Source organism: Triticum dicoccoides, chromosome 5A, assembly GCF_002162155.2.
Source record: "Triticum dicoccoides isolate Atlit2015 ecotype Zavitan chromosome 5A, WEW_v2.0, whole genome shotgun sequence".
NCBI classification, from domain to species: Eukaryota; Viridiplantae; Streptophyta; class Magnoliopsida; order Poales; family Poaceae; genus Triticum; species Triticum dicoccoides.
The window spans coordinates 708,074,611-708,090,870 of NC_041388.1; the positions used below are offsets into that span (position 1 = coordinate 708,074,611).

The 16,260-nt window shown below is 41.5% G+C and overlaps 1 protein-coding gene across 1 annotated transcript; it reads left to right on the forward strand.

Moving 5' to 3' along the window:
• The first annotated feature begins 9,327 nt into the window (after positions 1–9,327).
• On the forward strand, positions 9,328–15,230 carry LOC119298566 (organic cation/carnitine transporter 4-like). The gene is made up of 3 exons (XM_037575921.1): positions 9,328–9,694; positions 13,951–14,776; positions 14,864–15,230. Exons 1-3 carry the CDS (start codon positions 9,328–9,330, stop codon positions 15,213–15,215), a joined length of 1,545 nt encoding a protein of 514 aa, XP_037431818.1. The 3' UTR covers positions 15,216–15,230.
• Positions 15,231–16,260: the final 1,030 nt, after the last annotated feature.

The window sequence follows — 16,260 nt, forward strand, 5'->3', positions numbered from 1 at the left end:
ATAAGCTTAATTCAGTAACAGTGGCTGTACAGAGAAAAACACTGGTTGAAAGCATTAATTGGTGGCCAAAATAAAATTGGTTAGCTAGCTGCTTCCTCCTCTTTCAAAGAAAAAAAAAGTATAGTTAGGTCTCAGTCGACTAAGGCATAACCAAGTGGCAGTCAAATAACATAACACATAAAAAGGGAAAAAAAAAACTCTAAAGAAAATTTTACATGAATCTTCACGTAAGATCTCACCAATATAACATCGACTAGGACTTGGTTAAATCTCAGTCGACTGATGTTTGACAATCCCGAAAAAATAATGTAGGTGACTCGCTCCGCCTACAAATTGCACCCACACACCAAGAGCGCCAAGGAAACTATATATACCAGAGTATATTAGCATCACGCTCGCTCCGCAACGTACAGTACACGCACGCGGCCATGTCCACCACCGACGTGCTCCTCGCGGCCTCCAGTAGCGACGGCCACTACATTTAAAATTGAATGTTAATGAAATTTTAAAAGGTTCGTGAATTTGAAAAAAGTGCGTTGATTTTTGAGAAAAAATAGTTCATGAATTCAAAAAAAGATGGAAAAATTGCGAACTGGAAATATAGTTTGAGAGTTGCAAAAAGTGCCTTGAATGAAAACAAGTTTCATGAATTTGAAAAAAGAAAAAATATATAGAAATATATGAAAAGAAACCAAACAAAACCGGTCCAGAAAAACAAAACAAAAAACTAGGTCGGAGGCTTCACAAAACCGGGACCAGCTCCTTCTTGGGAAGACCTATCCATCGGCCGGCCCATCCCTGTTTATTGTCACAAATAGGATTTGGGCTAATATATGGGCGTCCCTATGTATCTTCTTCAGGACAGAGGGAACCCTCGTTGAAGGGCTGCCATGAGTTGAGCCAGAGGGAATCAACAACCTAGTTTTCTGTTTTGCTTTTTTCATGTTTTTTATTTTATTTTTTAATTTTGTTCATACTTCCAAATATTCTATATAGAACATCTGAAAAATGTTATCAGGCATTTTTGTTAAATTTTTACAGAGAAGATGTTTGTTATCTATACAACAAATGAATACAAAAAAATGTATATGAAACAAATTGATCATGTATTTAAATAAAGTTAATCGAGCATTTGAAAAAAATGTTCAACAAGTGTCGAAAAGTGTTAAGCAAGCATTTGGAAAATTTTAATTGTGTACAGAAAAAGTGTTTACCATGTATAAAAATGATGAAACAAATTTGTTCATGTATATAAAAATGTTAATAATTATTTTGAAAAAATGTTGAAAAAGTTATTAAAAATGTTAAACACGTTTAAAAAAATGGTGACCATGTATTAGAAATGATGAAATTGTTTTAACATCTATTTAAAACTATTAGTCAAGCATTTCAAAAAATATTGAACAAGTATTTGAAATATGTTAATCAAGCATTTGAAAAATCTTAAATGTGTTCAGAAAAAATGTTGACAATGTGTCAAAAAAACGTTAATATTGCTTTTAAAAAAATATTAATCATGCATTTGAAAAATGTTAAATGTAAAAAGAAAAGATGTTGACCATGTATAAGGAAAATGCTAATCTTGTATTTGAAAAATGTTAATTAAGCATTTGAAAAGGTGTTAAATGAAAAATTTTGTATAGGAAAAAATGTTGACCATGTATTAAAAAATTAATCTTGTATTTAAAAATTGTTAATCAAGCATTCAAAATAAATTAAAAATCTGCATCGAAATTTTTTCTACTATGTATTCAAATTGTTAAATTTGTGTTGTAAAAATATTAAACGTGTATTAGACAAAACAGATTGACATATAGAAATAATGCAAAATAAAAACCAAAAGAAACAAAGAAAACCATAAAAAAATTAAAAAAAACCAAAGAGACAAGTTAAAAAAAGAAAAATGGGAGATTAAAGAAACCAAAGAAAACGAATAAAACAAAAGAAATGAAAATAGAAAAGAAAAACTGTAAAAATGGAGAAAGAGACGTTGAAAAAGAGATGAAATGGGAAGAAAACCAAAAACCTGAAAAAGAATAAAATAACTGGCTCAATGTGAGACATAGCTCTCGCGCTGGTGTATATGGACGCAGAAGGCAGCCTGGCCAGCGCAGCTACTCCCTCCTTCCATCTATATTGAGCCTAATGCGTTTTTCGAGGCTAAGTTTGACCAAATACTAGAGCAATAATATATGACATGCAACTTACATAAAGCACACCGTTAAATTCGTGTGTGAAAGGAGCTTTTAATGATATAGTTTTTACATTGTGCATGTCATGTACTATTAATCTTGTCAATAGTCAAAGGCGGTCTTAAAAAACGCATTAGGCCCTATATAGATGGAAGGAGGGAGTACAAGGATCTGGGGGTGGGCCTGCCCAGTAAAATATGGGTTAGCCACGTTGACATCAAGCTAATCTTGTTTTTTTAATGGGTATATTTGAAAACTTCAATTTAAATAAAAAATTAAAAGTGACTTTTCAAACATTAACGCAGTATAAAAAATGTTAGCATGATTTTTAGAAGTTGATATCTTTAAAAAATGTTTGTGTCAATGTCAAATTTTTCCTGATTTAAAAAAAAGTATGTGATTTTTATTAATATGTATGCAATGTACAAAAAAATGTTTGTGTAGTACAAAAAATGTTTTCACCATTAAAAATATGTACATTACATTTCACAGAAATATTCTTGCATTTGAACAAAAATTGTGACATTCTAAAAGAAATATTATCATGTTCCCAGAAATATGTCCATGGAAGTTCGAAATATTTTTCTGCAATCTAAGAAAATTCCATCATAGTTTAAAAAAAATATTAACATTAAAAATGTTCAACATGTATTTGCAAAAACATTGACCATGCATACCAAAAGTTGTGCATAATATGTTCTGAAGAAAAAGAAAGTATATACATCATGTATTTGAGAAATGTACAACATGTATCAGAGAAATGTTTCACTTGTACATTAAAAATGGACACTGTGCACTGAAAAAAGTAGACAAGTGTTCTATGAAAATGATGAAGACGTGGACAAGCGTAGCGCATTTGGTCGCAGGGACCTTAGGCTGTCAGACTGTAAAATCATGAAGGTGAATTTCTGTCGCATATTTTCTATAGGGTGGTTTATATAGTCCCATTGCATCAGACTCTGATGGAGCGGTCACCTTGCCCGCCTTTGGATGCATCCACTAACCAGCTAACCTTTTGTACTGTACGACTGATGTTTTCTTGTACTCCCTCCGGTGCTTTTTCCTCTGCATATAAGAATTATCTGAAGTCAAATATCGTAAAGTTTGGCCATATTTATATGAAAAAATATTAACATCTACAATGCTAAATTTATACAATATGAAAACTTAAGTCATGATGCATCTAATGTTGTTGACTTCAGACAACTCTTATATGCAAACTAAAAAGGCCCGGAGGGAATAGATTGGGATCGAGGGCTCCCTGGTTAACTTTTTCAATGAGAGCCTCGTCGGCATGAACTTTTACAATGGAAGGCACAGAGGAACTCCTTTCCTACCTTGCAAGCAAATCTGTGAAGTCCTGCATCTGTTGGGTCTCGAGTTGGAAAAAAGTATGTTCTTCCTTCTCTCTCTGCTACTCACTCTCAATACAAATTTATGTTTTTCAAGGATCTTAATCACACTATAAAAACCTCATCGGGCAACAGGAGGAAGACCAGAGGCGTTGTTCGCAGATTGGACGAAGGGCAAGACGGGACGAACAACCGAAACCGGTAGAATCAATTTGTTTATGTTCCCTACTGAAACTGTTAGTTGTTTGGGACTGTTTTATTTGAACTACGACTGACTCCCTCTGTAAAGAAATATAAGAACATTTAGATTATTACTTTGATAATCTAAATGCTGTTATATTTCTTTACGGAGGGGATACAATATAGTGGAGAAATTAAACTATGGATGGCAGATGGCCGGTGCCGCAGCCGTTCTGGTACTATGGTTGGCTGGAGGTGGATAGGTTTGGCCCCATGCCCATGAGAAGACGGGTTCTCCCGTAGATGCCCGCGCACCCCGGAAAGCTAACGATATGGATGGTTTGCCTTGTGTTCATGCATGGATGTACGTCCTTCCCTGTATATATTGCCGTGGGTCATGTCGGGTGACTCTAGGTTTCCTCTTTTTATGTGTGTGAATCTAAATAGCATGCTATTGTACATTGTTAGTTAGATGGTCTTTTATATATATGTCCGATGGACTGGAGGAAGTGCATGCACTTATGAAAAACATAGAGAAATGAGACAGCAGCTTGAGAAGGGAATGTGTAGTACATAGAGATCTAATAACACGTGCCATGTTAATCGCCGGTCAGCGTACGAGAAATGCCGACCTCTTCCACTGCGACGGTATACACCCCTGATCCATGCCATGCATGCAATGCTACTGTCGACAACGGACGAAAGAACTCCGAATCATGGGAATTTCCCAAAAAAGACAGTGAGCAACAGTGGGAGATTACAAAAATGAAAAAGACCAATGGTATAAATTTATATGTAAAAAGAAACAGAAAAGATAAATCTCGAACGTTCGGATTTGCCCATGGCAAATCGAACGTTTCTTTATGGCAACTTTAGTTCACACGAGGATGCGAAGTTTATAGTTGTTAATCATGGCATCCCGCAATTTGTTTTTTGCTAGGAAATTGCCATGCATGCCAACTTAACTTGCCATCCTCACGTCAAGAAAGTTGCCATAAAAAATGTTCAATTTGCATACAAGTAGCTTGGTACTTTTCTCCTTCTTTCAATGATGACAATTTGGAAAAGGTACGGGACTTATTAGAGCAATGATGAGAATTTGGAAGAGGTAAAAAAAAGGGGGGGGGGGGATAAAAAATGGACTAGAAGGAGGGCTCAAACATCCGAACTTGTGGTTAACAGCGAACGCTCTGGCAAATTGACCTATTCCAGCTTCATGTTCTTAATTTATATACAAGGTTATTTATTAGAAAATGCTTATGTATGTTCCTTTGGCTTTCATACATACAAGTAGCTTGGTATTTTTCTCCTTCTTTCAATTCTATAAATAGTTTCCATGTTTGGCTGCAATCGCTCTTATACATACTGTAATGATACTTTAGAACTACTTAAATTATCTAAGCAGAAGCATGGAGAGATTTAGTTAATTGAGTACTAGAGCACACTTTCTTGAGGCCAAAAAAAAGCCTTTAATGAATAACAATTGATTTTAATTCATATGCTTATACATGTTCCCTGAATTTTAGTTCAGCCATTTCGTGTATCTGTCCATATAAAAGAAATAGGGAAGAGTTCAGTGTTTCTGCTCCCGAGCTCATCTTCACCCGCCCTGACGGAAAAAATCAAAACAAATTCAAAAAATTCCAATTTTTTTGTGTGGTAGATAAGTTTATGCATGAGGTGAGCTCCAAGTTTCAAGTCATTTGGACATCTGAAGAACTCTCAGCAAAAAAGATGAATTTAGGGTCTGTAAAAAAGTTCACTGTTCACACACTGTTCTGACCCGATACGTTTTTTTGCTGAGAGCTGCTCACATATCCAAATAAGTTAAAATTTGGAGCAAACCTCACGCATAAACTTATCTACCACACGATTTTTTTGGAATTATTTGAATTTTTTAACATTTATTTTATTTTTTTCTAACCAGGTGCAGATGAGCCTGGGCACCGAATTGGGTTTTCGAATAGAGAAGTCCTATTATGTTTATTGAATGGAGAGATCACATGTGCATATGCTCCCACTATTTCTGATCATGCAATCTGGTGCCGAATAGAAGCATTTCATAAGCCACAACAGTTGGCATACAAAAAGTTAGACCAATTCACCTAAAATAAGAATCTAGCAAAACAGTAGAAGATTTAGAAACTAATAGAACTAAATTCGCCTATGAATCAAAAGAACCAGCCGAACAAAATATTCATTCCCATGAAGACATACAAAGTGTCTGATCATTAACTAATTGTTTGTAATATGGATTACCATGAAATACTATTAAATGCATGTTTTCGGTATGAGTTTACATGTAAAGCATCAAACCAGTAATTGAATCAATGAATTTGATCCTATTTATCCTATGGGTGCCCATGGAGAACTAAAATATTTTTTGGGTGATAATAATTTTTAAAACTATATACCCACAACATAATCCATTGGCAATATTTCTACAGTTTATGTGTTGCTCGACACTAAACTAGCCCGTGCGCTGCACGGGTTCACGAGTAGCATTGGTAATGTCTGATTAGGGATAGATTTATTATTTGTTAGTTTTAATCACAATTAACAATCTAATCAATTAAATTAACCCAATCCATCCAGTGCGGCATCGTTCGTTCGCTACTCACGACAGCATGCCGCCGCAAAATCTCCATGCAGTGCGCCCGCGGAAGGACCTCCGCTGTACCGACTCTGCTGCACCAATGGGGGCACAAAATAAACTATTTTGGACGGTACGCAGTGCATTAGCTGCTTTGATTTTCATTTGATGAACGACAATGGCGAGGCGACGGACGATGCGGTGGCGATCAATGCGACGCACGCGTGCGATGGCCTCATGCGATAGCAGATCACACAGTGGACACCTGGGTGAACTCCATGAGCGTCCTTGCGCGGAGGCATGTGAGCGAGTGCGTCCACGACCCACATCGCCACTGCTCCCTTGGGCCGCCGGAGTGGCCCGGCAGGTGAGGCACCGCGGCAACGACGGGCCTGGTTCAAGCGCAAGGTGCGGATTCGGCGCTTGCAAGCCGAGAGCTTCCTGTGGAGGCGACTTGTAGCCTCTAAGTCTACTAGCGTATCCGGCTGGCGGCGAGCCTACACTAGCGTAGGCGTAGCTTTTCTACGTCATTGGTGCAGGCCAACTTTTGTCACATGTGTTACAAGTTTGAGACTGTTCTTTTTACCGGAATGGCAGGAGTTCTGCCTTTTCATTATAGTGGGGAGTAAAACTATACAGAGTTGTCAAAAAGATTGACAGCCAGGGAAAGGCTTTTGATGTGCTACAGTCTCAAACCGTTCTTTTTTTTTGAGCATCAGTACAGACACAAGCGCTCATATACACGCGCATATACTCACCCCTATGAACGCACACACGCACACCCTACCCCTATGAGCACCTCCGAAAGACTGAGCCGGCATATCATCTTGAGATTTATGAAGTCACCATAGGCACCTCGTCGTCGACGGGAACGTCTCCTCCCACTGAAAGCGCATCGCCGAAAATCCTGAAATAAATCCAGGAATAATGCGAGCACTAGGATTTGAACCCTGATGGGTTAGGGATACCACTGTCCACCTAACCAACTCAACCACAGGTTGATTCGCGTCTCAAACCATTCAGATGGATCATGGATGCCTGGTTTGATGGTGGTATCGACCAGTGGTTGGGTTAGCTGCATGGTTTTGGTAGACCTCGGTGCCATGTCCGCTGTGTCCCGATGTGACCCTCTTTTCCTTGACATTGTATGTTTGGAAGTTACTTACCACATAACACCATGTGGTGTGTGATCCGATTCTCTATATACTCCCTCCGTCCTTAAAAGAGTGTACTTCCAACTTTGTTGAAAAGTCAAACTTATTTATGTTTGACCGTATTTATACTAATAGACCAACTTTTGTGCCATCAAATTAGAAGCATTAGATTCATGATAAAATATATTTTCGTCATATACCTATTTGGTTTCACAAGCATTGACATATTTTTGCACAAACTCAATCAAACTGAGATAGTTTGACCCTCCAATAAAGTTGGAAGTACACTCTTTCAAGGACGGAGGGAGTACACTGTGTTCGTTGCTCACCTTGAGAATCGGAGTTGCCTGGTTTTTGGAGTACGTGGCCGATTAGTTCGTGAAGGCCGGCGTCGACTTTGGGCATTGCTGCAAGAAGGGTAGCATTGATGGCCAACTGCGATGAAGTCGAAGCCACTGGCTCTAGAAAATAGTGATGACCATGACACTGCCGGAAGACTAGATTGAGTGACAGGGGGATTTAATCAAGCCACGTGTATCACGTGTGATGCATTAAATTCGGCAGCTAAGAGCTACCACTTTCGTCTTGGTTTATTGGTTCTCTTCGTATTTTCTGTCAAAATTTGATCATGGATTTAATTAACAAAATGTTAATGCATGTCACAAAATTTAGTATCATTGAAAACTATTTTCAAATGTGAATTCAATGATGGCCATATGCATCAAATGATGCAGAGGCCGGGGGTTTTAACCTCCTTTTTCAAAACAAATGTGAATCCAATGATATTATTTTTTATGACATGCATTAATATATTTTTAATTAAATCTGTGGTCAAATTTTGACAGAAAGTACGAAAAGGACCAATAAACCAGGATGGAGATAGTAGCAAAGATACTAATTAATCAGGGTTGACTGCATTATCATCGCTAGATCGCTAGAGAGAAGTACTGATTGGCGAGGCGTCGTGGTGGCCGGGGGAAGGGGAAGTGGTGGTTTGGCAATGGCGTCGAGCAGTGCTGAGGTCGCTCAAAGTTTTGGCTGTGGTTCATGTCCGTTCAGCCTTGAAGTTTGCATTGTTTTTTTCTATCTCTTGCTCGCCTTCCTAATTGGAGCTGCCCGGTCTTTGATCTTTGGTGTATGTGGCCGACTATTTCTCAAAGGCCCGCGTCGACTTCGTGTAGTAGTCGCGGGAAGAAAATCATCGTTGGCTTCGAGAAGAGTGATGACCATGACACTACCGGTAAGGTCGCACGTGCATCACGTGTGATGTATTAAATCCGGAAGGAAGAGTTGGTGTGGTATCGTTTTTCTTTTTTTTTTTCTGCGAAGGAAAAAGAGACGAAGGTATCAACCCAGGTGGACGACATTATCGCAGCCAGGTCGCTGGAAAGAAGTTAATGCTCGATGTTCCCACCCATCAAGTAGGTTATAAGCTTAATTCAGTAACAGTGGCTGTACAGAGAAAAACACTGGTTGAAAGCATTAATTGGTGGCCAAAATAAAATTGGTTAGCTAGCTGCTTCCTCCTCTTTCAAAGAAAAAAAAAGTATAGTTAGGTCTCAGTCGACTAAGACATAACCAAGTGGCAGTCAAATAACATAACACATAAAAAGGGAAAAGAAAAACTCTAAAGAAAATTTTACATGAATCTTCACGTAAGATCTCACCAATATAACATCGACTAGGACTTGGTTAAATCTCAGTCGACTGATGTTTGACAATCCCGAAAAAATAATGTAGGTGACTCGCTCCGCCTACAAATTGCACCCACACACCAAGAGCGCCAAGGAAACTATATATACCAGAGTATATTAGCATCACGCTCGCTCCGCAACGTACAGTACACGCACGCGGCCATGTCCACCACCGACGTGCTCCTCGCGGCCTCCAGTAGCGACGGCCACCACATGAGCATCGACGACGCGCTAGCGCGGCATGCAGGGGAGTTCGGATGGTGGCAGCTGCGGCACTTCGTGCTGGTGACGGCGGCGTGGACGCTGGAGGCGATGCACATCATGGTCATGGTCTTCGCGGACCGCGAGCCAGCCATGTCGTGCCCCGCGGGGGACGGGAGGTGCGGCGACCGCTGCGCCGGCTCTGCGGCCGGGTGGGAGTGGGACCAGGGGAGCGGCTCCTCGACGGTGGCCGAGTGGGGTCTCGTCTGTGGCGAGCGGTACAAGGTCGGCCTCGTCCATGCAGTCTTCTTCGTCGGCAGCATGATCGGTACGTACGGCCTTTCGTGCATGCGGTCTTCGGCAACATGGCCGTGAACTAATCCTAACTTTCCGCAGAAAAGTAAGAAAACACAACCAATTAAACTCAAGATTATTCGAAACAATTTCCCCCTAAACTTTGTTAGAGTAATCTTGAGTATTAGGTTAGTTAGTTTGTACGTGGTCTACTAGGTAGTCAACTAGGACGTGTTGGACCTAGCTTGCAGGCCATGTATTAGTGCTAGGAATTCTAGTTAGCACAGTCTGGCTGGAAATAGTATTGCCGTGTCCTAGTTTGAGTTTAGTGGGAGTCCTAGACAGAGTCGGTCCATGTGGTTATCGTGTATTCTCTCTGTCCGGTATGCAGCAGCCTATAGGCCACAGCCCAAGGAGACAGCTTGATCATGGGGTACATACAGACGCAGCCTTCTCCAATCGTGATCGCCCAGGCCGATCCCAGTTGCGTCATGCATGTTGTCTGCGTCCCTGTACTCCCTTTTCTTCCCTAATTTCCGATCACGAGATTGCCAATCCTAATTCCCGGGCCCTGATTGCGAGTCAGAGACACGCCGCCGCTTCGCTCCAGTGTCAGGCGCTCGATGCACTCGCGAACATGGGTATCGTCGGGGGCCTCCCGCCAGAGCAAGACACAAGCGGCCGTGAGGAATAGACCAACAATAGCGTACAATGAACTGGCTGGATTGGATCGGAATTGATCAATTAATTCGAATCAACGCTCCACGGATCAACGTTAACCTCCTTTCTATATCTACTAGTTCTATTTTTTTGTGAATCTATTCTCTAGTTCTTAAATACTTAGTTTCGATTGTTTACAAAAATAGTTTGTCAATTGGAGTCGATATTTAGAATTGTTTTCAATATCTGAAGCATAGAACATGATTAGTGTTTTAAAAACTAGCACTAATCATATACATTTTTGAGATGACACCAACATTATAAAGTTGGAATGATTGTTGACAGCTTTCCAGTAAAACCGAATTTGCTCAATTTGGATTAATGTTTGTTCAGATATCATCAAACAATGCTGTTGTACCAGAATTTTCTGATTTTAATTTCTAACAAAAATGAATTATCAGATTTTAGTAAATTTATGTTTTGCAAGAACTATTCTATTTCTATGAAGAACCAATTTTGAACACAACATGAAAGTTGTAGATAATTTCCTGCTTGATTTTGTAACTTTGACACGATTCAGAGTTCAAACTGAAGGGGGGAGATATATTTTTGGTTTCTTGTTGTGGGCAATAGCTATACACTTGTACATTTATTTCATAAAATCAACCGGCTAAATTTAAGAGACATTACACAGGGTTTTGATGCCAAAACATGAAACTAATACATTGATTATTATTTTCACGTTTGTATTAAGAGGCCCCAGCTTCAAGCTCCACCCTGGGTCCCCCAAAATCTCAGGACCGGCCATGATAAATTTTAGGACAAATTATGCAGTGGAGTAAAAATGCATTAAAAAGGTGCAAGCCACAATCTCTCCCATCTTTAATTACCCAACCCCCAATGAACTAAATGCATGTAGAAATTAGACTAGCCACAATGGGGAGTAACTTAGAGTAGTAACATGCATATGTTACTAGTCTATATTACTACCTCCACAATGGGGAGTAACATATATACGGTGTCATGCAACACTTCACTTATTAAGTTGTAGACTCATTTTTGTCTTGGTATGTGTGATGTTACTCATAGTACTAGTAACTAGCTGTGTTACCACATCACTCTCTTTCTTCATTAATTACTTGCCACATCATCTATTTTATCTAAATATGTGTGATCTTACCACATATATTACTCCCATTGTGGGTAGTCTTAAAGAGACCATGCGAAGAATGTTATTGGTCTTGATTACCGTCTGATGAAAGAGAATCATTTTTTCTACTTTAAAATGCATTGAGAAGATAAAAGAATACTCTTTTGTGGACAAATTTCAAACCCAAATGTACACTCTTCACCGGACGAAGGGAGTAGGCTTCTAGCACTAGTCCAGTTTGGACTTCGTGCAGGTCCAGGTCAATCTTAGGTCGGTTGCTTCATGTATATATATACATGAGGCCTACATGAGTTTTTGTAACATCGAGGAGAAAACCAGAAAAGAGAGAAAATGAGGAAAAAGAGAAAAAGAAATTAAGAGGAGAAAAGAGGGGCGTGACACATGCCCTTAGCTATCAGTTTTTCGTGCATGTGTGTTCATGTGATTTGATGTGATCGATTGAATTTCCAACAAACATGACTTCTCATCTATTTGTGCTCCTCGTGATCTTGACCCGTTGAAGATTCACAGTTTGATGACTAACCAGCTCGATCGATAATATCGGACCAGATTATTCCCCTTCAATTTCAACCTGGTGAATTATCATACCAACTCAAGTATGTTATATGGACTACTTAGTCACGCGAACAACCTTGGAGAACACACCATCTTGTGAATTACACCATCCAGCTCCTAGCTCAATATACACGCTGACTGCATTATGGAATACACCATCCAATCCAACATCATGTAGGGACATGATCACATGGCCTCATTGAAGAGACTCGGCTTCACCGATTTACCACCTCACATATTTGAACTTGATCCTTTCATGTAGATTCACGGACGACCCAGACACACTTCAAATGCAACGGGTCCTCACAAAGAGGAGCACTTGGACACAAATACACAATGAAGTCCGATAGCAAATGCTCATGCATTCCTGATGGACGATCAATGACTAGATTGTTTTTCTTGACTAATAGATCATCAGAGGCTGTCTCAACTAACAGTTTGTCAGTGCTAGTGAGTTTTGTCGGCAGAAGGCGGTATCGAATTCAATGTTGTTGTGTAGCGAGACACGACACTGACTAGACATGCTAACATCCTTGCACTTGAATCCTTTATTTATCGGGCAGCGCTATGCGTAGGCCCACAGATAAAGAGAAAAGATCCGGCACATTCCTGAGCATTGGATGGACACGCTAATGGCCGTCCGAGCAATAACGTGTTTAGCCTCCCTTTGCAACATGGCTGGAGTTGCAGTATTTTCTGCAACAGAGGTCTTGTTGCAGGAAATAGAGGTCATGTTGCAAAAAAATTATGTAACATAAATTTTGTTGCAGATTTTTTTGCGGGGCTGAAACATGGCCCTTTTGCAACAAGAGCATTGTTGCCATTACAACAGGCCCTTTGTTGCAAAAGCAAAACATCTCACCTCTAGCCCTGGGTTAGGGAGATTAGGGCGAGGACGCCGGCTGGTGGGAAGGACCTCTGTTAGGGCACGACAGGGCTGACCGCACCGTCAAGATCGACATCCGGCTGCGGTTACCAGGCGCAGTGCCAAGTCTAGGTACGTTCCTAGTAGCCATGGTGCGAGCTGTCCCAGGAAGATGCAAACCGGTGTTTCTTGGATCCCCTTGTTGTTGCTAAGGGTGGCAGAGCTCGCATGGTGCTGCAGAGGACGATGGCTAGTGCGACAAGGCCAGCACCGGCAGCCGCACGTGGTCGCATGACGATACGGATGGAGAACTTGGCATTTGGGCGGAGATGCAGGTGAAGGGAGAAAGGTAGGAGACAACGCTGGAGAGGATAATATTTTATGTGAGCGACCCTCGAGCGGTGTGTGATCCCCAATAGGATACATGCCACACAGGACATGTTGGAGAGACGGTCCCCACCAGGACGTGTTGGAGTCATTTCTTTGCAACTTGGTTTATGTTGCGATGTGTTTGCTCGTGAGTGCACCATCAGATCAAATCAGATACAATGACGGGAGAAGCGGTCGACGCGAGAGCTCGATTCTCTGGCTGAAAGCTCTGCCGAATAAGATCTTGACGGCCTTTTTCCGGCAACACACTTCGGCACCACTGCCCATAATTAATATGTTAAACAAGTAATGGGTATTTTCTGTCATCCATTGGTGTTGGTTTTATTTAAATTAGCAAGTTGGTGTTTATGCTACACAATTAGCCACTCATTATCTCTTCAGTTCCTCATACTATGCACACGGTTATTAGGGGGAAAAGACGGAAAGAACAGAGGATGACACTAATCGACGTATGCTTCTAAAAAATAAGTGATGATATCTGCATCGCTTCCTCTACACGGACCCCAATATTTCTTCACTAGGATTAGCCTAATTAGGAAATGGTTGGGGTAAATTAGATCACAACCCACACCTGGTTGAGTCTAATAGTTTTTTTTATTTGTTTTCTTGTTATTATTTCATGAACTGATCATACTATGGCTCGTTGTAGGTGCCGGTGTCTTTGGACACCTGTCGGACTCTTTTCTCGGTCGGAAGGGGTCCCTCCAGGTGGTGTGTTTCCTCAATGCCGTTTTCGGCCTCCTCACAGCTCTCTCCCCAAACTATTGGGTTTATGCATCCTTCCGCCTTCTCACTGGATTTAGCGCCGGAAGTGTTTGCCTCTGCTCTTTCGTCCTTGCCACGGAGCCCATCGGGCCTTCCTACCGTGGTGCCGCGGGCATGTCCACTTGCTACTTCTTCTCTAGTGGCATCGCGGCCCTGTCTGGCATCGCCGCGCTATGCCAGTCCTCTTGGCGCCTCCTTTATGTTGTCACCTCACTTCCCTCTGTTGCATTCATGTTTTTCATCCTTCCATTCATCTCTGAGTCCCCGCGTTGGTACCTTACCCACCGGCGTACCGATGACGCAATGCGTGTCCTGCGAGACATTGCTTCCAGTAACCGCAGAAGCTTCCCAAACAACATCACGCTAAAGCTCGACGATGAGGACGATATCAATAAGAAGGTTGAGCAGGCATCATCATCGATCCTAGATGTGTTACAATCGCGGACGACTCGTGTTAGGCTTGTGCTCTCGATGTCGATCAGCTTCCTTTGCTCAGTGGTGTACTACGGACTAAGCCTCAATGTGGTCAACATAAAAATCAACATGTACATTGGTGTCGTTGTTAATTCTCTCGCTGAGATGCCCGCATACCTACTCACTACCATGCTCCTCCCGCACTTCGGAAGGAAGCCGCTCGGCATTGGCACAATGCTTCTCAGTGGAATCTTTTGCACAATTGCCAGCCTCATTGCCGATGTCAATTCCATGAGGTAATCAAAAGCTTTCTTATTTGATATGGGTAGCATGATGATTTAGGGGGATTTTCTATATATAACTGCAATTTCATGTCACTCTAGGGTGGTCAGGATGGCATGTGGGGTGGTGGGCATCTTTGGGATGTCAGGGACATACAACCTGTTGCTAGTATACACATCCGAGTTGTTCCCTACGGTGGTGCGGACCGTAGCCATGGGATGCACGTCGCAAGCATCGCAAATGGGTGCCATACTAGCACCCATGGTGGTCTTGTTCGGGGATCGGGTGCCGTTTGCGGTTTTTGGCATGTTCGGTATCATCGGTGGGCTGCTGATGTTCTGCCTCCCAGAGACTATGGATAAGCCATTGTATGACACCATGTTTGGGCTGGAGAAAGGGGAGAAAGCGTCTAGGAGTGAAGAGGAAGTGTCAAAGGAAATCTCCGACTGCTGATCAATTTCATAAGAATCGTTGGAGCAGAAGATGTTACCTATGGAGACACATTGCACGCAAGAGAGAAGCACACTGATTTCCTCGTTTGTATTATTATTGTTTCACTGTGATAAATCTGAGGAAAATAAAATAAAATTTGTCATGTCCCCACAGATAAATGTTTTTACTTAGAATTGCATGTATATGCATTGTTTGTACTTTTTAAAATTTCTTTAAATATCATGGTAGAGATCTCTACAAGTGGTTTTTAATGCATAACTACCTATTTTATGTGTATGTAAATAGACAGTTAATTACAAATACAAGAAATTGCATTCTAGGATATAAAAAATATCTATGGTGGTGACAACACAGGGATTTCATCTATGGTGGTGCTCTCTGAATACCAAGTCTTGGATTCCGGGATGAAAATGCTGGAATTTAGTCTATTTTGGGCAGCCCAATAACTATTTCAGAAATTCCTAATAAATCCTAGAGGCCCACTTAGCCCATTTGTGCAAGGCAAGGGATACTACTAAAGTTTAGTCTCACATTGCTAGTTTAGTGGGAGTTGGACCTCCTTATAAGGGAGGTTCTTTCCCCACTTGTACGAGCATGAGAACAAGAGGGATATCCACGCGCGCTCCTCCTCCGCCGCCCGCCATGCCTCGCCTCGCCTCGCCACGCCACGACGCGCCACGGGTTGCGGGAATGAGCCGAGCCGATATCTAAATTTTTGCCACGCACTACGGGTATACGAAAGGTCACTCAGGAGCTGGAAAGTTTTTGCTGTAGTGGATATTGAATACGAACGCTGCACCCTTCGGCTGCTGACTGTTCGTTTCATCTCCCGCATTCCCTTCAGCTCCCGGCGCAGCCTCTCGCCTCCTTCTCTTGCGCCTATAAAAGGGAGGTCGCTCCTCTCAGAGAGACGCACCAGAATCTCTTCCTCCTCTCGCCACAAGTTCCTGAGCACTGCGCTGCTGCTACGTTCTTCCCCATCCCGTCTTGCGGCGTGCACCGCAGGTCGGGACAGTAGGCCTCCGAAATCGCACCTTTTGAGTCC

What these genes read in the sequence shown, in the direction of transcription:
- LOC119298566 (XM_037575921.1), top strand. Translation starts at nt 9,328, where the DNA reads ATGTCCACCACCGACGTGCTCCTCGCGGCCTCCAGTAGCGACGGCCAC. An exon ending in CTTCGTCGGCAGCATGATCG is followed by an intron (nt 9,695 to 13,950) that starts GTACGTACGGCC and finishes GGCTCGTTGTAG; the next exon opens with GTGCCGGTGTCTTTGGACAC. An exon ending in GCCGATGTCAATTCCATGAG is followed by an intron (nt 14,777 to 14,863) that starts GTAATCAAAAGC and finishes ATGTCACTCTAG; the next exon opens with GGTGGTCAGGATGGCATGTG.